At 36.8% G+C, this 24,749-nt stretch overlaps 1 protein-coding gene across 3 annotated transcripts in view; it reads left to right on the forward strand.

Moving 5' to 3' along the window:
* The first annotated feature begins 887 nt into the window (after positions 1-887).
* ERGIC1 (endoplasmic reticulum-golgi intermediate compartment 1) overlaps positions 888-24,749 on the forward strand; it is an 80,675-nt gene continuing 56,813 nt past the window's right edge. The window contains exon 1 of one of the 3 annotated variants that reach the window (XM_034405505.3): positions 888-1,127. In XM_034405505.3, the coding sequence (XP_034261396.1) occupies positions 1,108-1,127 (20 nt within the window). In that variant the 5' untranslated portion in view covers positions 888-1,107. Of the gene's footprint in view, positions 1,128-1,272; positions 1,320-2,879; positions 3,017-24,749 lie in introns of those variants that run through there. The other 2 variants (XM_087887413.1, XM_087887412.1) reach the window with 2 other exon arrangements.

The following is a 24,749-nucleotide window of genomic DNA, read 5'->3' on the forward strand; positions in this document are numbered from 1 at the left end:
TCACTGTATTTCAGACAGCAATACTTTAAAGAGGGTCCAGAGATATTTTACTAGTACTCAAATCTTCAGCTCAAAATTAAATTCCCTATTGCACCAGGCTTGAAATTTTAGATCTGGATAGCCTCGAACCACACCGTCTACCTTCCAACCTATGCTTAGTTCATAAGATTATTTACCAAAACGTCCTACCTGTAAATGAATACTTTAATTTCAACCGCAATAACATAAGGGCTATCAATAGATTCAAACTCAATGTAAATCGCTCTAATCTTGATTGTAGGAAATATGACTTCTGCAAGAGTAGTAAATGTCTGGAACACCCTACCTGATCCTGTTGTTAGTCTCTCTAATCCCCATACCTTTTACCTTAAACTGTCTACAGTGGACCTTTCATGTTTCTTAAGAGGTCTCTAAGGGGGCGTGCATAAGTGCACCAGTGTGCCTATTGTCTCTATCCTATTGTCCCCATTTATATGTAATTCTATGTGTTTATGGCTATGTTTTGCCTATTTATATCCTTTTATTTGTGCCAATTTTTTTCATGTATCCTTGTCTATGTCTATACTGTTACTTCTTTCTTTGTATTTGTTGATCGATCAATAGATATAGATAGATTTATTTATTGGTTCGATTTATATGCCGCCCTTCTCTGGAGAATGAGGATAAATAAATAAAGTCGCTTGTATCCTTTTCACAACTCCGAAAGTTTATTTCGAAAGTCACTCCCCGCCTATCTTTTAAATTATATTCTTAAAACTCCCCTTTTAAAGTTTAATTTCCCGACCCCCGTCTTTCACACACACCCCCTCCAAGCGTTCCAACATATTATGGAGACAAATGCCCCTTGAACAGCTCTGCAACTTCTCCGCTGAGTCCCTTGCAAAGGCACCCATCCCTCCCTCTTCCCCCGCGCCCCTCGCCGGTCTCCTTTAACGCGGCGGCGGAAGCGTCGCGGTGCGCGGGTCCGCCGTCCAATGAGTTTGTGCAGCGCATCCTCCGACTTGGGCGAGCTGGGTCCGTCACTTCCTGCCCTAGGAGCCGGCACGACTGAAGCCGAGATTTTGGGCAGAAGGGGGGCGGGGACGTTGCGTTGCGTCTGCCACCAACATGCCCTTTGATTTCAGGAGGTGAGTGCGGCGACCCCCGGAAAGGGGTGTGTGTGAGCGAGACCCAAATGAATGAAAGGCTTCCCGGCACCCGGGCAGCGTCTGGGAGACTCTCCTCCCATCACGCCCCTTGGATGCTGGGATCAAAAACGGTGACCTTTCCCAGTGGTGGGTAGCCCCGATGCCTGGGATGGAAGCGTGCTTCTCTGCACAGTGAGGACGTAAGAGGAAGCGGGTGTTGATCAAGCCTAGTAAATTGATGGGGTTGGTAGGATCGAGCGGTGCCGATGGGAAGAAAAGAGGCACGTCGCGTGGGTGGCTAGCTAGCTGACCTTTTAGCCCCGTGGTTTACTTTCCACCCGCAAATATGATGATGAAGTGGGAGTAAGCGGCACGTGGATCCAGGTGTGGATCTGGCTTGAAGAAAGAAACCTGGGATTTCCAGCGCGATTGCCAACCTGAAGGAAAACCTGGCCATGACTAGAAGTATTAGAAATGGCCCTTTTGTTTCTGAGTCTCTACTCTTTGAGTTTTATTCAAAGGTTTGGCTACAGGTAGTCCCCGATTTACATCAGTTCGCTTAGTGACCGTTCAAAATTAACAATGGCACTGAAAAAACTGACTTAGGACCATTTTTCACATTTGTGATCATTGCAGCATCCCCGTGATCCCGTGATTTACATTTGGATGCTCGACAACTTACGTTTATGACAATTGCAGTGTCCCAGAGTCATATGATTCCCCTTTTGCGACCTTCTGACAAGCAAAGTCAATGGGAAAGCCAGATTCACTTAACAACTGGGTTATTAATTTAACAGCGGCAGTGATTCACTTAACAAATGTGGCAAGGAAAGTCATAAAATGGGGCAAAACTCACTAAACGTATTTCTCACTTAGCAACATAAATTTTGGGTCAGTTATTGTTGTACGTTGAGAACTACCTGTATTTAGGATTTTGAAGGATGTGTTATATTGACTATCAAGTGTCTTATTTCTATGCATTTCTGGCCAGAAATCATTTTAATTGGGTAAATCTGTATAAGCTTGCATCTAGAACGATATAGATATGGGTTGAAAGGGAAAGCTGAATGAGCAAAAAAACTCATAAATCCAAGACACAACAGGATGCATTTGTATGCCGTGCTAAGCCCTGATAAATAAACTGGAAAGCTAACATGGTGTACTGATTAAGAGTTACTTTAGCACTTTCCCCCCCAATTTCCTTTTGCTGCTATTTTTCATTTTCTTCTGATTCTATGTCCTTCATTCCTGCCTCCCCCATTTTGCTTGTCTTACCATTATTATTCGATTTTTATCACACTCTTTTTTTTATTGTGCTGTGATTCTTACGCTTTTTTAAAAAAATTGTCCTACTGTGGCCAATTTATTTGATTGTTACAATTTGATCAACGATACAGTCATAAAAGATTCTCAGAGAGATCAATTAAAAATATTATTGTATTGCAAATATACAAGAGTACAGCTTATTACAATAAATAACAATTTATTCCCTGGTAGGTGGTAGAAATCTGAAATATTCTGTTTATTGTAGGAAAGTGAGCTGAATCACTGAGGTTCCCAGATGTTCTAATAGAAGTCTCTTTTTGGAGAGCAGCTTCTGATTGCTTCTCTCTGTGAGTCAAAATGTTCCACAATCAAACCTGAAGCCTCAGTTGTCCTTTTATTATGATAGTGTATTTCCCATAGTATTGTATGTCATTTCATTTACTGTATGTTCATTTCATCCTGAAGGGGGAAAAACTTCTGAAATTGCCCTTCTAGAAAGAAATGTGTTTTTATTATGTAATAATAGGTGCGTCTAATATTGTGAGGTATGACATAACCAAACTCAGAAATAGCAAGTTTGAAAGGAGGGAGGGTGTGGTGGACACAGAATGGTGGCATAAAAGGTGTGTAGAATTTAACCATAGTTCTAAACCTATTATTATATAATCTTATGTTACTCTTCCCTGGGTGTGTGGGAAAAGGAAATCAGAGGGTTTTCTTAAATAATTTGTGCCTCCTGAAATAAAATGAAGTGAGGAAACACTCACAAGACAAATAATTAATGAAAGGATATGACAATGGTAGTTGATGTACTTGTAATTTGATAGAGAAATACGGTATAAGATATTTGACTCTTTGAATCCAAGTAATAAAATTTATTGGGAAGCTGTCAAAGTACATTACATGCCTTAAGGGCCTAACAGATCTTATGATATTTAGTATAAATATTTATGCAAAGTTGGTTGAGAAGGAAATGGTATATCTTTTAGAGCTCTGAAATTTTGCCCCGATTGAAAAAGATAATGATAAGCCACAATACTTTTATGCTGTTTAAATAGACTGTTAATTTGAAAGTACGTAATACTGTACTTTCAAAGATTGCAGATATAGCTTCCTATAGATTTATTTTTAATTTAATTTTGATACCATTTTATAGATTAGACCTCTAATTCTGCTTTATAATCAATCACTGTCATTTGAATTTCCTCTTTCTTGGGGAACTCAAATGACAAACAAGAAAATATACGGTTTCATCTAAATTCACTGGTATAATGAATATAGTGAAACCTTGATTTAGTGGACTTTGATATAATGAGCTTTATTTTCCATAGACCAAATATTTGCCATGGTACATATAATTTGCATAATGGTATCATATGCAAATGGTGTATATCATTTGATAACATGATTTTATGAAACAGATTTTATGAAACAGATTTTATGAAAAAAGAAAAGGATGTTCCCTCTTCCAAGTTAGGCCATTAAATTAAGGTTAACTGTGATAATTTATGTGATAAGTGTACTATGTTATCTAGGAATAAAAGAAATCGCCTAATACGTAGTTTGCCAGTCCACTCAGCAAGTGACTTTTCAGAACTTTAGACAATATTGTCAAAGCATACCTGAAGAAGCCAGTGACAGCATCTGGGATATTGCTGACAGATTTCTGTTTTATAGAAACAGTTTATTATGTAAAATTACGGTAGCTGCTACTAATGGATAGGCTATTTCTTTTTTGCTACATTCTTTTCATGAACTGCCCAATATGAAATATTTTCTTTTCTTTCTTTTTTTTTTTTTATATACTTTATTGAGTTTTCTAGTATTTAAAAAGACAAAATACAATCTCAATCTTGATCCGGGGTACGGTGTTTACACATTTCATAAGTCAAATATTGGATGGATTCCATCCATAACTATCACTATACATTATATTATACAATACTATATAATTCTCTACATTTCTATACAATTAAGTCCATTTCTGGTGTTTAAGCAACTATAGCCTATTATCATACTTTTATCCTATTCTTTAACCAGTTATACCAAATTCCCCATACTTCATAGTGCTTAGAATTTTCTTCATTTTTTAGCTCGTTTGTCAGTTTAGCCATCTCTGCGCACTCTAGGATTTTATTTATTAATGTTTCCTCAGAGGGGGTAGATTTAGATTTCCAAAGTTTCGCAAAGGCTATTCTAGCCGCAGTAATAATTTGAATTGCCAAATGGGTTTTATTATTGTTGAGACCATCTTCCGTCATACCTAAGAGAAAGAATTCCGGGGCCAGGACTATCTCCTGTCCCATTATTTCAGAGAGCCAGAGTTGGATCTTTAACCAAAACTTTTTGGTCTCAGGACAAGTCCACCAAAGATGATAAAAGGTGCCGACCGTTTTTCCACATTTCCAGCATAAAGCAGAAGAGTTTGGGAATATTTTAGCCAGCCTGTCCGGGGCTAGATACCACCTATGCAACATTTTGTAGTGATTTTCCCTGAATGTTGCCGATTTTGTTATTTTGAGATTCCTATTCCAAGCTGTCTCCCAGTCATTGAAATTAAGGGCATATCCTAAGTTTTTCTCCCAAATGCTTAACTGTTTTTTAGCTATCGTCTCCGCTCTATCCTCATCTAATATAAAGTTATAAATTTTGGATAGCATTTTCTTATCTGGACCCCAAATAATTTTGTCAAAATATCCATATTTCATTTCAATACCCCTTCTATCTCTATCTTCTTGAAATCTAGACTTAATTTGGAGATAGTTCCACCAATCCAGATTGAACCCCTGGTCCCTCAATGCTTCCAAAGGTTTGAGCTTCCCTTCTTCGTCCAAGATATCCTTATATGTGCCCAGTTTATAGTTTCTTCTCCTATTTGGGACCACTAGAGCTTCCATAATCGACAACCAGCTAGGAACCTTGGCATATATCTTCTGTCTAATTTCCAGCCACGTACAAATCAATGTCTCTCTTATTTTATGTTTATGAAAATACGTTTTCCTCCTATCCTTTATATCCCAGAGGTAAGCATGCCATCCTTCATGGAGGTCATGTCCTTCTAGTGTCAGAGTTCTCCCTTCTTGTAATTTAATCCACTCCTTTATCCAAATTATTTTTGCCGCCTTTTGGTATAATTCCCAATCAGGGAGCCCAAACCCTCCCAAATTTCTTTTCCCTTGAAGTGTCTTAAGAGAGATCCTTGATTTCTTACCCTCCCACAAGAAATTCCTGATATATTTATTCAAATCCAGAAAGAATTTTTTATCCAGTGATACCGGTATATTTTGAAATAAGAATAGAAATTTCGGTAAAATATTCATTTTGATCGCCGCAATTTTCCCAGTCAGGGACAATTTAAGTCTCCTCCACCTATCAAGGTCTTGATTGATTTTCTGCAATAGGGGAATATAATTATCATCTTTTAATGAAGATAGTCTTGCGGTAATCCATATTCCCAAATATTTTATTTTCTTAACTACCTGGAGGCCTAATAGATCTTCTAATTCTTTCATTTGTAGGTTTGTCATATTTTTCACGATTATTTTAGTTTTGTTCTTATTAAGTTTAAGGCCCGCGACTTCTCCATAGTTCTGGACTTCCTGCATTAATTTTGAGCCGGTGTCTAATGGGTCTTCAATTATAAAGGCGACATCGTCCGCAAAAGCCTGGGTTTTAAATGTTTCCTTCCTAATCTTTAAGCCTTTGATATCTTCATTTGCTCTAATCTTTCTAAGTAGGACCTCTAGTGCTAGAATGTAAAGTAAGGGGGATAAGGGACATCCCTGCCTGACTCCTCTTTGAATCTGAAATGTCCGAGTTCTGTCTCCATTCACTAGTATGTTTGCCCTCTGATTATGATAGATATTCTCTATCATCCTCCTAAAGTTAGTCCCAAATCCCATTAGATCTATTTGATTTATCATGAAGGTCCAATTTAAATTGTCGAATGCCTTTTGGGCATCAACAAACATTAAAGCCATCTGTTTTCCAGGGTGTTGTTCATAGTATTCAATAGTATTTAAGAATATGAAATATTTTCATGTGCTGTTTGAAAACTCCCATCAGCAGTAACAAACTCAAAATTAGTCATTCCAAGGGTGTAACTGCTTAATCTAAACCCACTCCATTTCCTGCAGGTGGGTTAATCTATATTCTCACTACACTTGAATGTTGTTTTCAGCAATAGAAGAAAAACAATTGAAACCCACAGTCTTAGGGAGGAAAAAAAAACCTTCCATCATTAATTAGTATAACTTTTTGCAATATAATGAGAAATGTGCTTCTTCATGTGGATTATTTGGAAGCAATGTCTTAAATTACTACAGAGCATACTGTATCACTGATCCTTTTTGTAACCTAGAATGATAAGAATTAGCATCTCTTTCTTTTAAAATCAACTTTTTAAAATCAGTAGTAAAACAGTGAATTTTTAATATTCTTGTTCCCCCTCCAAAAAAAAAAATCAATCTTATTTTCCACAAGACAAAGAATGCACAAGTGGAACTGGATGTCCTTAAATCTATATAACAATAATTAATAGTCCAGATATAATCTTTACCTAGTTGTGCTTTAAAAGGACTTAAGATGCAGAGCAGTGTATTGAGGACATGTGGGAATGAGGGAATAATGCCAAATGGCACACCAAGTAACTACCTTATCTGCCAAGTCAGGATCAGAAATTGCTTACAAATTTAAACAGTGTTGAACTTTAAAATATTTATTAAGTTTATATTTATATAAAACATTTAATTAAAGTAAATATAAACTACACATATATTTGTGGCTACATATACCAGAAGTAATACAAACTCTAAGCATGGACTAATTACAAAGACTTAGCCTCAGTTCTCTTACACACCCTTTATTTATTTTATTGATAGAGACATAAGCCAATATTGCAAACATCATTAGAATAAAATCCTGGAATTCTAGCAATGTCTGAACATGAATTTTAAGTTCTTCATTGATAATGTTATTGGCCTGCAGTTACTTTATCCCAAATGGAAAAATAAAACCTTGTCTACTTCCAGTTATTAATAAAACACTTGATGGCATAGTCTGAATATGTGTCAGTACACTTTGTATACTTCCAAATGTAGATAGCAATTTCTATCTACAAGAAGTTTCAAGATTCTAGATTGCATAAGATAACCTGAGTAAATGAGGCATTGGTCATTGTAACATACTGGCCAAAACATCCAATACGATCCTTATCATCTGCAGAGAATGCTTCACATGGTACTATTTCAATTAAGGTTAGTAATCTAAAGTCCAGTTTCACTATCTTACTGATAAAAAAACCCCAGTGTATAAAGGCCATAGTTGATCAAAGCAATAATGGGTAGGAGAGGTCAATATGTATAAATGACCTCTGCATATGGAAAATGGTAACTTGTAACAGGAGTAAATTTAAAGAACATGAATTAACAAATTGAAAGGAAAGTAGGCACTGTACATTGTATATTTCTGAAACTAAAGGGAAATAGATATTAATGAAGATGACTTGATTAATTGAATGTGTTAAATCTGTTACAGCTGTCTACTCTGTTAGACTCTATGAAGTTTACAAAATCCAGAAACAAAAATGACACATACAGAGGCAGCCTAGTATAAAACAAACAAAACAATATCTCAAACCATACAGATATGATAGGAGTCAATAAACTCACATTTATTGAGGAGTCTCAATAAACTCATTAACCCCAGGCCTGGTAACAGCACCAGGTTTTAAACCCCAGGAGAGTAGAGTCACAGAATCAGGATGATGAATGTATGCAGGAAAATTAAACTATTAAGTGTATCAATGGACTTAAATGGATGTCAGAAAGTATGAATTGTAGATACACATGAAAGTCAAAATCCAGTTGTGGGTGACAGTGCCATATTGTATTCCAGTGAAACTTAATAATGGAAAAACAAGGAGTAAGTTGTGGACAAAATTGTGGGAAACTGGATGTGAGAACAGACTAAAAAAGTCTATAAATATGATATATCCATTCAGAGACTTATGAAAAAATGGTCATTGATTACCTGCTGAGAAAAAGTTCTGGTTTTTTTGAATATGTTAATTAAGCATGTCCATTCCTATGTAGACCCAAAAAAAGGAATAACTCAAATATGTAATGAATATTGTTCATACTGAAAGATTGAGAAAATTAGTAAAGGATATGATAGTAATGAGAGCTCTAAATGTGGGATAGAACATTTCTTTAGTACTGTCATTTTGAAATAAAAATGGAATGGAAGAAAGGAAAATCAAAGAAGAAAGAAAGGAAGAGAAGTTACAAATCCTGTGGGAAAAATGAAAGCTGCTTGGAACAGAGTGAAAAGAATTATGTTACAGAATGCCACAGAAGTATGGAATTAGAGCAATGAAAAATTTGAAAAAGATACTTAATGGGATGCCGATTGAAAAATGCCATGAATGAAAAGTAATGCTTTAAGAGAAAGATTACTAAAAATGAGGAGGAAAGATTTTCTATAAAGAGAAATATTAAGATATATAAATATTGGCATGATAGTGGATAGTAAGCGGGGACGGAAGCGGGTGGAATGTGTGTTAAAAGAAGCAAAAGTGTTTAAGAGTCAAGTATCCAATCAAACAATGCCAGCATATCCAGAGTGTCATAATGGTCAACACGTTCAAAGAAGTCAGAATAATACCAATGTCAAACTATCATAAAATATTGTTAATTTCACATGTTTAGGATCATCCAGTGTGGCTTTAAACTCCACATGGAAAGGGAGATGCCAGATATTCAAGCTAGTTTTAGAAAAGAACGAACAACAAGAAATCATTGCTGAGGCATACTGGTTAATTAAGAAAATTGAAGAATATAAAAAAGAAGTCATTTTGCGTATAGAAAGGCCTTTGATTGTGTCAACTTTGTGACGTTTTGAAAAAAAAAATGGGAATCCCAGAACATCACAGTGTCTTCAGGTGAAACTTGTATGCAGAATATGAAACCACAGCCTGAATGATCAGGCATCATGGTAAAGGAAACGGGCTAATATTAACAGAATAACAGTATAGAATATCAGAATAATAGAGTTGGAAGGGACTTTGAAGGTCTTCTAATCCAATCCCCTGCTCAAGTAGGAAACCCTATACTATTTCAGACAAATGGTTGTCCAATCTCTTTTTAAGACCTCCAGTATTTGAGCACCCACAACTTCTGAAGGCAGGTTGTTCTAACTGTCAGGAAATTTCTCCTTAGTTCTAGGGTGGTTCTCTCTTTGATTAGTTTCTAAAGTCAGAACAAGAAGCAATGGATTGAAACTAATCAAGGAGAGAACCAACATAGAATAATATTAAATATAAATTAAAACAAACCAGTAACAATAGGTACAGTGACCTGTATCTTACAGTTGGCAATGAAGACATTGAAGTGGTAAATTGACTAAAACAATAAAGGAACTAGCAATTAAGAAATAGACTGCAGATTAGCATTTGGTAGATAGAGTAGCAGTGAAGCCGTTGGGAAAGATATTCAGTTACTGTGATGTGCTCATACCTAAAAACACCAGAATTATACATTGTACAGTTTTCTTTGTGACACTGTGTAGAAGTGCAAGTAAAGCATGAATATTTTGTTTTGTGCATTCTGATATGCCATGTTTTTACATGCTTTTTACAAGAAGAATGTTGGTGATCTCTTCAGTTAAATTTTCTGTATCCCATTGCTTCTTCCCCTTATTTGATATCTGTCCTATGAACCAAGATAACCTGACTCCTGCTAAATATAAATAAGGTTGGAGCCTGGCAGTAATTTTATTATCCAATGTTAAACTCTTCCTTCAGGACTTTTAAACTATGTCATTGTTTCCAGGATATGGTTTTGCTAACATCCTGTAAATCAAGTTATTATTGGAAAGGATGTGAGTGAAATTACTGGTTTGTATATTATACAAATAGAATATTGGCACTTGCATTTATTCATGAAACACGTTGTCTTTTAATAATCTTAGGTTTTAGGTGTCTAATAGGTGGAAAAATCTCTTAATTTTTTTTTATCCTGTATTGACGTTTGCCCTCTGTTCTGTTTTATGATCAATTGTCAAACAGTTCTGAATGCATAAAGAGATGCATAGAGAGATACTAAAAAGATAGACAAAAATATAAATGATGCATTGTTAATTAACATGTTATTCAAGACATCTTTGCAGCACATCACTTAGCAATTAGACTGTTTCAACAATTCTCATAGACCTACTTTGTCAAATACATTATGGGATTGTGATGATACATCAGATATTTCGGGACTACATATGAATATATCAGAATTATTAGAGTGATTCTTAAATAGATGGATTGATCGGCTTTTCAGTAAAAGACAAGTCAAACTGTAGAAAACACTTAGCCACCTAAATCATTAGAGATAGTCCTCATTTACCAACCACAATTGGGATTAGAAAATTGGTTGTTAAACTAAGTAGTTGCTAATTGAAAAAATGTCTGAGTGCTTACTTCAACCTTCTTTTGCTTTTCAGACCTGCAAAGGTCACAAATGCAAGGATCAGTTGTCAACATTACTTTTTCATCACCATTGTAACTGTGAGCAGTTGCTAAATGAGGCTGTTACTAAATTATAATTACCTGTATTAACATGCAACATTTCCAGTAGTCACAAACAAAATTAAAGAATGAAAGCTAAGGGTGTTATAATGTTATATAATATAATGTTATACTACATTATGTAAGGCCAATTTTATGGGATGAAACTGGGTGGATTGTTATTACTACTTTTGAAATGGAACAGATGTAAAATATTTTAAAAACAATTTATAATTTTTACATTGGAATATGAGCAGTGATTTAAAATTAGTCTCTTATATTGGATTTAAAATAAATCTTGTTGCAATATAAATATATGTAAGTTGAGTTTTTAATCACCTCAAACTGAAGAACACATAGGGTGATCTTCCTTTTCTATTTAAAACTCAAATAATAGGGAAAATCTGAATTGGTTAACACTATCTATATGATATAAAAGATAATTTATTAGCTAAAATATTTAAAATATTTATTTAAAATAAAATACATAGTGGCTCAGTGGCTAAGACACTGAGCTTGTCGATCGAAAGGTCGGCAATTCAGCGGTTCGAATCCCTAATGCCGCGTAACAGGGTAAGTTCCCGTTACTTGTCCCAGCTTCTGCCAACCTAGCAGTTCAAAAGCACATAAAAATGTAAATAAAAAAATAGGGACCACCTTTGGTGGAAAGGTAACAGCATTCCGTACACCTTTGGCATTTAGTCATGCTGGCCACATGACCACAGAGACGTCTTCGGACAGTGCTGGCTCTTCAGCTTTGAAACGGAGATGAGCACCACCCCCTAGAGTTGGGAACGACTAGCATATATGTCTGAGGGGAACCTCCTTTACCTTATTAAGTTGCCATTTTACAAACAAAAGTGTTCCTGCAGTCCAGTAAGTAATTTGTGATGGCAGAATAGAGAGTTCTCCCAGTGCTGTTTCTTATACCATGGAGATGGTTTCCCAGCGTTGTTTAGCAGATTTATAGAGATTGTACAGAACTGAAAGGAGTATTGAGATATAGTTTCTCCCTCTCCCCAGAGGGTGCTTGATCCATTAGTAGAGTTCTATATGTGAACAATTAATACCGTGTTTCCTCGAAAATAAGACCCTGTCTTATATTTTTTTGAACCCTGAAATAAGTGCTTGGCCTTATTGCCATGTGCTCAAAAACCTGATTGGGCTTATTATCAGGGGATATCTTATTTTGGGGGAAAGAGGGTAAATGTGAATATTTTCTGTCTATCCACACTTTTATGTTCAGTAAACTATTACTTTTGTAAAAAAATGTCTGAGTGTTATTCAGGTTGAAGGGACTTCCTTTCTCTGATGCTTGCTGCTTTCAAGCAATTCTATAGTAACATCTTATTTCCAGCATAAGCCCAGTGTCTGTCCTTCCTCTGCTCTTGTTTTTGCAATTCAGGAAATAATAGAACTGTAGGCCGAGAAGAGTGGCTTTATTTGTGTTTTGTTATGAAATGCATTTATGCTGTGTGTTTCTCTTGAATTCGAGATATATCGGTAAGTTGAGACTTTTCTTATTGCTGACAGACTAGTGTTTTAATATTTTTATTTAGATCCTCCCATGCTATGTGGCATATCAGGCAGAAGTCTTTTAAGAGAGGAAAGATTTATGAACCCTATTACTGTGTGGATTTGAGATGCAACTTGTGAATTAATTGCTTGCAGACATACATTATGTATAGACAATTACAATGAAGTATAGTCTTTTACTGAAGAAACTATAGAACTTTGTATACATATATATTTTCCTGTTCCTGTTTATTTTTCTATTTATACTCTATCTCAATCCCTAAGGACTGTCAGTGGTCAATAGTCCAAGATCAATACTTTAAATTGCATGTGGAAACTATTGTAGCCAGTGAACTACTTGGCTCTGTGCATTTACTGGCTGAATTTTCAAGTGGCTTTTAAAGACAGCCCCATGTGGAGCATGCAGGGTGGATTTGATTTAAATCGAGTTGATTTAAATCACAATTTAAATCATGATTTAAATCACTAGTAAAAAGGCTTGATTTAAATCAACTCGATTTAAATCATAATTTTTAAAGAGCAACTGTCGTCTCTGCTACTTTGACCCACTGTTGACTCACCGATAGTCCCAGTGTTGCAGAATATACAGCCTCATGCTACATAACTAAGCTCCATTTCATGCTGAATAAACTAAATTATTTATGTATCTTAAATAGAAAACTATCTTACGATAGATTTTTATCCCAAAAGTTTTTTATTAAAATAAATTAAAAAAAAATCAAAAAAATCCAATTTAAATTAAAAATATCTGATTTTTTTTATTTTTTTTAAAAAAACGATTGATTTTTATCCACCCTGGGAGCATGTTAACAATTGTCCAAAGAGATGGTGATGAGGGCATGAGTTACTGTGGCAAGGTCCTCTTCTCTCAATAGGATTGCAGCTGGTGCACCCGCAGAAGCTGGGTCAAGGGCCCCTGCTCCCTCCTGCTGCCTGCAGTTCCAGCAGGAGTTTCCTTGAGAAAGCATTTATATGGCCACCCATATCACATTGCCTAAATTGGGTGGCCATATACATGCAGTAAATAAATAATATCACTAGAGTAGCCTGGGGTGATAATATGAGTTGGGTATTTTTTCTGTACTGATCATGCCAAGCCCAAAACTGCCAGATGATCTTTCCCACTGGTTTATGTAGTCCTTAAATAGTGGGGGGAGTGGACTGATCTTCCCCATAAGGGCCAACTCCTCTTCCTTTCCCACAAGTGACTGAAACTCATCTGAAGAAGGAGTATAATCACCTCAGAAAATGCTTTCAATCTCCAATCTCCTTTCCTGAAGATATCTTGTTGATGATACAGAAGACAAGGGGTTTAAAAGGATTCCAGCTCATCCACTCCCACAGTAGCAATCCCAAACAAATACCATCTCTTTCCCATACACAGACCTGAATCTTGACTGGGGAAGATCTATTTAGTCCATTTTCTTGGATGCTCCCTAGCGAATTCCTAGAAATAAAAGAATGGAGATTGAATGTTAGTTATCTAATACCTCCGAGTTCAAACAAGACATCTTAAGGAGGGGGTTACACCACAGTTTCCTTAAGGATCATGGACAATGTCCCTCTTGCAATGAGGCATTAACAACTGCCCTCCTTTCTGATATTCAAAGGAGCTAGGGGAGCAAGGATATATTCCGCAGGCAGAAGTGGTTCTTCTAGAATCTAGAAAATATCTTTTTCACATTGTCAGAGGACAAAGGCCAGAAAGACTCTCAGGTAACATGAGAGAATCAGTTTGGTCTAGTGCTGTGATGGCGAACCTATGGCATGCGTGCCAGAGGTGGCATGCAGAGCCCTCTCTGTGGGCACGTGAGCTGTCACCCCAGTTCAGCTCCGCTGCGCATGCGTGCGTGGCTCCTGCCGGCCAGCTGGTCTTTCAGTCTCTGCCGTGCATGCACGGGGGCGGGGCATGTATGTGGGGGGCATGCGCATGGGCGGAGGGCGCACACATGCATGGGGATGGGGGATATGCACAGGGCCCGTACATGCATTACATTTTGGTGGTTTGGGAACGCACACGTGCATTCGTGCACGCACACACACGCTTTGGGCACTTGGTCTGGAAAAGGTTAGCCATCACTGCTCTAGTGAGTAAGGCACCAGGCTAGAAAGCAGGAGACTGTGAGTTTAAGTCCTGCTTTAACCATGAAAACCAGCTGGTTGTCTTTGAGCCAGTCACTTGTTCTCAGCCCAACCCATTTTACAGGGTTGTTGTTGTGGGGAAAATAGGATCAAGAAGGTATGTTGCATATGTTTGCTCCTTGAGTTATTTATATAATATTCCTTTTTACTCTTACTCTTCTCATGTATTCAAATTATATTTATACTTTTACCTGTTATCTTATATATGCTTGACAAATAAATAAATAAAAATAAATAAAATAAAATATATGATACCTGGTTACCACTTAGACCCTGCCAAAATAAAATCAGAATTAAAACAAATGTAAGAGATTTTACTGACCTCTGGTAAACCTCAAAAATAGGTTTTGTTTTCATTTTTAAAAATTCCTATTGATTTTCTCTATTTTGTTAATCAATTAAATAAAGCTAACCAAAAAAAAGTATTCAGATAAGGACAATTATGGGTAGAATACTGATGAGTTGATTGTCTATTAGTTTACCCCCCCCTTTTTTTTTACAACCATGGAGGAACAAGGAAACTTTTGACTTTTGCTGTATGTATTCATTGTTTCATTGCAAAAGTTTTCAGTCCAAAAATGGGTTGGTTTCTTTGAATACCTCTCCTATTACTTGAACATATTTCCCTCTGGGATGATGTAATTGTATGACAGAAAAGGGGAAAAGAACCAATTTTATGGATATATTTTTTTATTCTTCTGGGCTTGCTGCCTAATAGAAAGGATGAGACTCTATCATCAAGGTTAAACTGAAGTTGCAGACTTCTGTGATTTTCAGATTTTGCTAGAGACTGATTATACCTTTTTGTTTTTCATCCTTTTTATAGTTTGCTTTGATTTCCAAGTGAACTCAGAAAATATTTTAATAAAGTCATTGGTTAAGCTCCTGTAAAAAATTCAGAGCAAGAAGGTTCTATCATCCTTGTCCAGTATAGATTTCAGAGGGAACTGTATCATCCTTACAGCCTGGGTAGCTCTATAGAAGAGGTAGGACTTCCAGGTGTTCTTCAAAAAAATTGTAGAAATAAAAATACTTAAGAGATTTGACGGAATTTGAAAATAATACACTAATTGAAACATCTGCTGGGCCTTCATTATGAACTGCTGGTGAAATATGACTTAGGAATTAAACATATCAAAGACTGCATAATTTATTGGCTATAGAAATATGTATGCGGGAATGGGAATTTTGGTGGAAGAGTATCATTAAATTGATTCTGAATATTAAGAGAGAAAATTGGTGTAAGATATTTTATTGTTGGGATAGATTTAGTTACATCACCAATGAGTGCCCTGTTGGAAGACCCACTTTAGGGGCAGATTTTAAACTAAACTTGTCTTTTGGGAGGATTACACAACAGTTGCAGAAGGTAGCCTTCCAAGCCCAAGAAAAGATACAGCTATTTTAAGATGTTGAAGGCTGGTGCCCACACATCTCCATGCATTCTCCAACTCATTCTTTGCCTGTTGAATCCAGATTGCTGCACACTCTAGTAGATGGCTATTGTAATTGGCAGCTTGGTGAAGGAGATTTTACTGCTTGTCTGTTTACACTATGAAAGTTGAATAGTCACCCTCTGACAAGAGTTTAAGGGGACAGAGATTAGGCAAACACAATAGAGCGTGAAAGAGTTTTTTGATTGTTTTATTTTAAACTTGGATAATTAAAGAACACCTCATCAGTAAGAGTACATGGTGATCTTATTGATATTATTTCTGGCTGTCCCTGACTGTTTAGAATTGAGTTCCTTTGACCAAGCATTACTTTTAAAACAGGCAAACTTAAAACATCCCTTGGTCATTGTTTCAGAGCATTGATCCAAGAAAAACTGGGCTGGAACATTGGTTATTAAATAATTTGCTTTACAGCCTGCCTTGATGATCAGGAATGATTAATATTCTTTATTCTCAAAGGTATTGAGGAGGGTTGAGGAGTGAATTTAATTTGTTTAGGTTTGAAATCTGCTTTCAATTACAATGTTTTAACAACAGAACAAATATAGCAGTTACTGTTCAAAGCATGTACAGGTTGTGCTCTTGATATATCAAGAGATTTATTTATTAAATTTATTTATTAAATTTATTAAATTTAATAGGGTGACCACTGTTAGGTCTATGGGGGTGAATTTCTAACAGAAAGAGGGTGAACTTCCTTTATTTTTGAAGCGTCTATGTGGGTTTGTCCGTGCACTAAATACTACTTTCCAGAGATTATTGTTCAGATTGACAATCAATGAATGTTTATGTTGGGCAAAAAGTAATGGCTGCGAAATTGAATATGAAAAACTCCTGGTTTTTCCTCCTGCAAAATGACACATTTTAATTTGTTATCTTTCATAATTAAAGGCATTGAGAATGAAGGAAGTCTGCAAGTATCATCTAATCTGATTTTTAAAAAGCTATTTTATACTGTAAGGCCTGATAGATAAAGGAATTATTTAATTAAAGGATTGTGAATTGTAACAGAATGTCAGTATAAGAACCAGAGAGAGGATTTTTTTTAAAAAAAAGGGAGGGAGGGAGGGAGGGAGGAAGAAAGAAAAGAGAAAAAAAGAAAGAGAAAGAAAGGAAGGAAGGAAGGAAGGAAGGAAGGAAGGAAGGAAGGAAGGAAGGAAGGAAGGAAGGAGCTTCTATTTTTCATGTCCTGCTCTAGTTTAGGATTAGAGAACCTTTTTAAAAGGCTCTTGGTTATTTTATTTTTGGGGCATCCCTTCATGACACTGTGGAACCCCCAAAGTGTTTGCACACTGAGCCAATTAACTTTAAGTTCACTTCACTAGAAAACTTAGTAAAAATAGCCTTGCTGTGAGGGAAGAACAAGGAAAGGGACAGGCCAGTAGAAAGCAGATAGAAGGGATGCCTTGAGGAGTACCATGTAACAGAATGAAAAACATTGCTGATAGTTTCAGGAGTGGCCAGTGCCACATTGAAAGGGGATTGTCTTCCATTTTGGACATTCTGTTACAATTCACAATTTTTTAATTTTTTAATTCCTTCCATATAAGAGCCGAGGTGGTTCAGTGGTTAGAGTGCAGTACTGCAGGCTACTTCAGCTGACTGCTAGCTGCAGTTCGGCAGTTCAAATCTCACCGGTTCAAGGTTGACTCAGCCTTCCATCGTTCCGAGGTGGGTAAAATGAGGATTCAGATTGTTGAGGGCAATATGCTGACTCTAAACTCCTTAGAGAGGACTGTAAAAGAACTATGAAGCGGTATATAAGTCTAACTGCCATTGCTATTGCTATTTTCTTCAAATGATGGATCCTAATTACTTTTCGGAACTGACTGGCTAGCTTGTCGTGTATGCTTTTTCAAGCTTAATATACTTTGCTTGAAAGAATCTTTTCATAGTAACATAAAATTCAAGTCATTCCCACCCCACCCATCATACACATAATATAATGCATAGCCATTAATCCATTATATTCTTTTTTTTTTTAAATCTCCCATGCCAGCCATAAACAGCATGATGTTCAAGACTTATATGTGCAAAATATATCTGTTAAGCCTGTGGAACAGTCTGGGTTTCACTGGGAAAAGATGATGTGTATGTGTTTTATTTAGTGTCTGTCAGAAATAGCTTATACCAATTACAGTCCTTTTCCCCCCTGGATTTGTGTGACTGCTCTCTGTGATTGCTGAATGATCCCAGCGAAAATGCTGCTTAGTTTAACATGCTCCTGCTTAGTTTAAGATGCACATTCACGCACAATCTAAATATCATAATTCCTCAAATAATTCCTTTATTTAAGGTGTTTTGGGTGCATCATTTCTTCTGCAAATCAAGTTCCTGTCTAGCGTTCGCCTCCACTGAGCGAATTACTGTCTTTAATCTAGTAGCTGAAAGAGAGCCAGTTCGGTGCAGTGGTTAAGGCTCCAGGCTAGAAACCAAGAGATCTAGCCCTGTCTTAGACATGAAAACTGGTTGGGTGACTTTGGATCACTCATAGTCCCTCAGCTTGCAACGTCCGGCTTGGGTGATAAGCTAGTTGGTCAATTCCTATTACAATCAATTGGTCAACACTTAATTGATCTGAAAAAAGTAGACTAAGCACTTGCCGGAAAAATGTTTGGAAGAAAAATAAGTAGTAGCTGAAACAGTATTTCCTATGTAACAAGACATTTCTGTTCCTTGAGTGTGAGAGAGATTGTGCACACATACCTTATTTGTTAGTACTAAATCATCTGTATAAATAATTAGAGGAATGAACCCTCCCTTCCCCCCTTCCCGGATTTGCTTCTTGATGCAACAAAACAGACAGATGCAATTCATCAAAGCTTGACATTGCATCAATCTATCCTAATAGACATGTCCTCTGTATACATTTGCATACCCAGAAGACCTCAGGAGGATTCTGAAGCAGCTGAACTAAGGCTTCTTAAAATTTGAGAAACAAATTTGATTGCACATTTTGCAAGGAAAATGCCTTGCCCATATTTGTCCAGCCCTAATGTTTATATGCTAATCATAGCAATGTAGTATTCTGTGATATTATTGAAAGATAACATGATCTAGCATTGTCCCTGATAGCTTTTTTTCTAATGTGATGGTGTGATGATGTCTTTTTAAAGTTAGGAACTTAAAAACAGATATTGCCATTGGATTGTCCTGGGTTGGCAATTATTTGTAATAGCTAGAGCAGTTGAAGAATCTGTCTGTCTGTCTGTCTGTCTGTCTGTCTGTCTGTCTGTCTGTCTGTCCATCCATCCATCCATCCATCCATAGATCAGATCAAGTCGTTATGGCTTTTGTTTGTATCAGAAGAAAAGTCCACATTCTTACCAATAAAAGCTGACATTCCCTCCCCCACCCCCACCCCGCCCCCCAAATCAGGATTACAACAGGGATCAAAAGATTTAAGCCATTTATTTACTTTTGAAAAGCTTTCAGGTGTTAGAGCAGGGAGATAGCTAGGAGGTACAGGTTACATTCAGACATCACTATAAACAAGGATTCATGACATTCTGGATTACTTTTAATTAGCAGTATGATATGGTTTTTTTGTTATTGTTCGCATGTTATTCCTATTTATAAGGAATAAATAATTTTGTATTATTAATATATTTAACCGGAGTATTGATTTATTTTATTCTCAGACAACTCAAGATCACAACAAGCCAGGAGCTTAGTTCAAGCTTTATGCTATTCTATCTTTTTCTGCTGGATAAAAGGTTGTACAGTCATGAAGAGTCAGACAAGAGCAAATAAGCCACAGTATATACACAAGTAGAGTGAAGCTTGATTTAGAGTTGCCTACCACTACCCGTAGGCTTCGCCGCACACCTATGCTGCATAGGGGTTAAGCGTAAGTTGCAGTTGGCTGCAGACAGGCCGACACACAGAACACCCAAAACCCAACTGCGTTGTGCGGAGTTGCACACCCTGCATGCTGATTGGTTGATCTGACTTCCTGTTTGTGCTTTGATGTTGTGAGTGCCCCCACTCAGAATATTACATTTGCAGAAATATAAATGGAACACCTAGGCAACCATCCCCAAATGGCAGGCACATATGTTTCCTGAGCTGCAGTGCCGGAGAAGTCTGCTCGACTCTTAAACCCACATTTTTCTGTGACTGCTAAGCCAAAAATATGGTTTTCTACATTAATTAGCTGAAATTTGTTAAACATAAAGCTTGTATGATGATCTATGCTAAATAAAATATTTCTTCAAGAAAATTGCCATATTCACCAAGATTTTTCTAGTGTAAAATGAAACAGCTGGATCCAGTTCTTTCAGCTGAATTCAGAAATTAATGTTTTCTTCCTCTTTAAAACCATATTTAAAAATATTTTGTGTTTAATGTCTCTCTTGATGCAAAGGGAGCTTTGACATATATATAAATATCTGAGATGCAGCAGTACTTTTTGTTAAAAAAAAGGATTAAAAATATTCTATCGAACAATGTCCTCTTAGTTCAGGAAATAAGTATACATTTTGGACTGTAGATTAGTCTTCAGGGCCTTTCTCCATGCCCCCATCTCAATTTTATTTGGGAACTTGTAGAGTGTAGGTGGCAAAGGAATTAGCTTTTCAACGACTCACCAAAATGATTCACTTATATGTGGAGGGAGAAATGACCCTGAGAAAGGAGTTAAGCAGTGTGTTAAGTTCAGATTGCCTCGTCTAGATAACGAACATACAGTCCCATGAGCACTTTTAGTTCTAACAACTGTCCTTATCATTTTGTACATCAGTGTGATGACCTGGTTGTGTCTTATGCTGACAGATTTGTTGACTATATTTTGGGGATATGAGCTTCAGGAATTCACAAAGATTAGCAAACTACAATGTATGCCCTAGCCCAGATTTCTAAGTGTTGCTCTTTTTTATTTTTATTTAAAAATACTCAGTAAATATTTTTACTAAAAATATGTATTTTCTGCTAATGTGAAACAGACACCAATATTAATTTACTATATGGAAATATGAATATTAGTGCCTTATTTGAAGTATGTGATTTTGGGATTTTTTTTCCAATCATCAATATTTGTCTGATTTTGATGAAAGAGATTGTTTGCCTGTTTTTCCACCTCATTAGCTTATAAGGCTTTCTCTCTTACTTGTAGAGTATAATGCAGATTACTAAGAGTAACTCTGATTTGGGCTATGTGAGGGTTAGAGTTAGGGTTAGGTCATGTGATCACCTTTTGTGATCTTCTGACAAGCAAAGTCAATGGGCAAGCCAGATTCACTTAACAACCGTATTACTAATTTAAAAACTGCAGTGATTTGCTTAACAAAATGTGGCAAGAAAAATCATAAAATGGGACAAACTCACTTAAATAAATGTTTCACTTAGCAACATAAATTTTGGGCTCAGTTGTAGTAACTCGAGGACTACCTATATAAGCAAGCTTGATGAACTAAAGTTATCCCATTCTGTTTAAATCCAGCCAAAATCAGTTTATTCTTTCATTGTGTCAATTTTTCTGCAAATTATTTTAAAAGCTCTTCATTTATTGATTAATCCAGTTTTTCCTCAATAATGCCAATGGTGGACTGAATATACTCATTTTGGTATGGAATGCTGCTGATTGGAGATGAAATGCATTTAATAGTAGATCTGAGATTTATTTTATGTACAGGTATTGTTAGCTAACCAATAAGATTCAGTTTCTTTGAATAATTACAATTTTTAAAAATTGTTTCTAAAGCTTGCTATATTGATAATTTAGCTAGTTTTATCTTCTATTTGTAACTTTTACTGTCTATGTTTTAAATTGAATTCTGACTGTAATACTATTAAGTGGCTGGATGGCTGGCTGGCTGGATGAATGGATGGATGAACTAAAAATGGGGAATGACTGACAAGATCACTGCCCATGTAGCATTTTACAGAGTATTAATTATAGAATTTACAGTATAATGGCTGTGGGTTTCCCACGTGGGAGCAGGGGAAGTCCTGGTGAAAGGGAAGGCTCGCAGGCTGCGATGCCAGGCCAGCGAGCGGGTCAGGGAGGCGTTGGTGCGGCATGGCACTGATCTTCAACTTGTGGCAGCTATCTAGGCTGCAATGTGGTCAGCCTTAGATCTGACTTGCATGGCCGCCTGGAGCCAGCAAGGGGCCACCCTGCCACCTCAGCCTCATGGCACTTGTACAAGAGGCGGCAAGTACTGCATCCTGGGTGAAAGGGAAGCACTCAGAATGCAGTCAGCCTGTGAGGCAAGACAGCCCCCAGGGACGCTAGGCCCTGCGTACTCGCTGCCTCCTGTGTGGGGTGGCCCCTCTATGGCTTCAGGGCTGCGCTGTGGATCTAAGGCTGACTGCGTTCTGGCAAGGATGAGCGCCACCAGGTTGTAGAACAGCACCCAGTCAGCCTGGACTGGGCAGATGCATCGCAGGCCGGTCCTTCGCTGTTTCCAGGGTGGGGCCAGATTTAACCACAACACAGGCCAGATCTGGCCTGCGGGCCTTGTGTTTGACATATCTGCTTTAAAGCCTGGTCAGATTTCCAGTGAAAAACAATAGAAGATTTAGTTTAGGTAGCAGTGCTTCCTTGCCTATGTTATTCAAGTAAATAATTTTGACCAACCCGAAATATCTAGTATGTTTTTCCTGGTGACATTCTGCAGATAAAAATCTGAGATTATTAAAGTGAAAAGTACCGAGAAGAAGAGATGTGTGCCAAAGAAGACATCATTTTTCTTTTTAAATCATCACTTCTTAATCCAGAAATATTGGCACTATTTTTAACAACTTTGCAATAGATTGTCTCTTGCTCAAAAAACATGCTTCCTTTTATAGTGTCCGTATGGTGTTATTTTTACTGCTTTCAGCCTAGAGCTATTTCCTGTTTCCAATTATTTAGTTACACTCCAAAGTGCCTCTTTCCTTCTTGGCTTCCTCACCAGGTTTACTAAGGCATTATTGTCATTTTAGTGAGACGACGCCAGTGTTGAGGTTTTAATGGGCTGTGAGCAAGAAGTTCAGCTATTTCCTCTGCTTATGAGGCCATGATGTCATAAGCTGCTATGAGGCTCTTTATCATATATTGCTGTTACTGTGGTCTGTGTGGAAAGAATGTAAACAGTGCTTTCCAGATGTTCCCAGGGAATCTGCAGGTCCATAAATGGGCCATTTTGTGGAAGAATATTATTTTCAATGAGAGGAAGGATGAATCAGGCTGTACAAAATTCAGTATATAGCTTTGACAATATCAAATGTTAAAGGCTTTTGTTCATGTGCATTTGTCATGTCGTGACTCCAGGTTGTATGTATCTATTTCTATAAGTACTTCCCCAAATGTCCCGCCCATCTCCTGGCAAAGAAGTGTGTCATGTTAGAAATGCAGAAAGTTATATTTTCTCTGGGGAAATTAATAAGCATTGAAAAGCACGAGATCTTTTTTTTCCAGCTTTATGTCAACATTCTCGAGGCAGGATGCATAATCTTCAGAATCTTTTTGTATAGATCAAGATTATGTCCTACATATTGTAATTCAAGTTGTCTCTCACTTGTATATATGCCTTGCATAGATAGCTGGGCATAATTATTTCTTGTCATGCATGTCTTCTCATGCAGGACTGCTGGCTTGGGTTTGATGGCTAAATTTAGGCAACATAATATTTTGGAGTGATGAAGTATAAATCTTACTTTTAACATTTTTAGTTTGTCATTTTTTTAAGCAAAGGAGTTGTCAGTGATGAAAGAATTGTCTGAGTTGTACACTATTTATAGAATTGTACAGAACACATGTAGTCAAGTTAAGATAAATGGGTTAATTGCCTTATGGGGCTTTTAACTTGTAACTTGCAAATTGACTGAGATCTCATCCTTAGTATTCAGCAGCAAAACAACCCATTTGGAGAAGTGATCATTAAAAAAAAGTTTTGAAATGTAAGCAAGTGGGCCTTTCTGGAAGTAAATTGCTCCTTTTTTATCGTTAAGTCCTCCTCCCCTATCTTCCCAAATGGTCAATAATCATACATCTGAAATTTTGGTGATATTATCACATCAGTGGAAATTATTCAGTAGCCTCTAGATCAGGGGTGTCAAACTTGATTTCATTGAGGGCCGCATCAGGGTTGTGTTTGACTTCAGAAGGCTTGGGTGGTGGGGGTATGTGGCTGGGGTGGGCGTGGCCATGGCAGGCGTTTGACACAGACTCAAGATGTATTTTCCCCTTCTTTCTTTCCACAGTTCTTTACTATAACCATTTTCCTATCTCTTCTATCAGATATTACTGGCAAACATTTATTACTTATTGTTCATACTCCACTAAACTTTTTATTTCTAAATTTATACCCCATGGTTTAATATCGTAGTAAATTGATTTTCCAGGCAAAAAAGCTATTTATACTATTGTATTTTTATTATTCAACTAATAATAAAAATACAATAGCATAAATAACATGATAATACAAGATATAACAGCAGAGGTAAATTTCCAGGATAGTAAATAGAAATGTCTGTCAATTATAGATTGTTGATTGTAGATTAAATGGACCTACAGTATGTAAAATCTGGCATTAAACTGTAGTATTAACATAGGATGTTGCTTGTTTTCTATCTAGATCAGGCACTTACTTGAGGCCACATAATTGTAATCCAGTCCAATCCAGTCCTCCTGCAGCACTCTGCTGGCTGAAAACGGGCGTCCTGTTTTCAACCGGCAGAATGCTG

This window comes from Pantherophis guttatus, chromosome 2, assembly GCF_059756535.1.
Source record: "Pantherophis guttatus breed Tessera chromosome 2, ASM5975653v1, whole genome shotgun sequence".
Lineage (NCBI taxonomy): Eukaryota > Metazoa > Chordata > Lepidosauria > Squamata > Colubridae > Pantherophis > Pantherophis guttatus.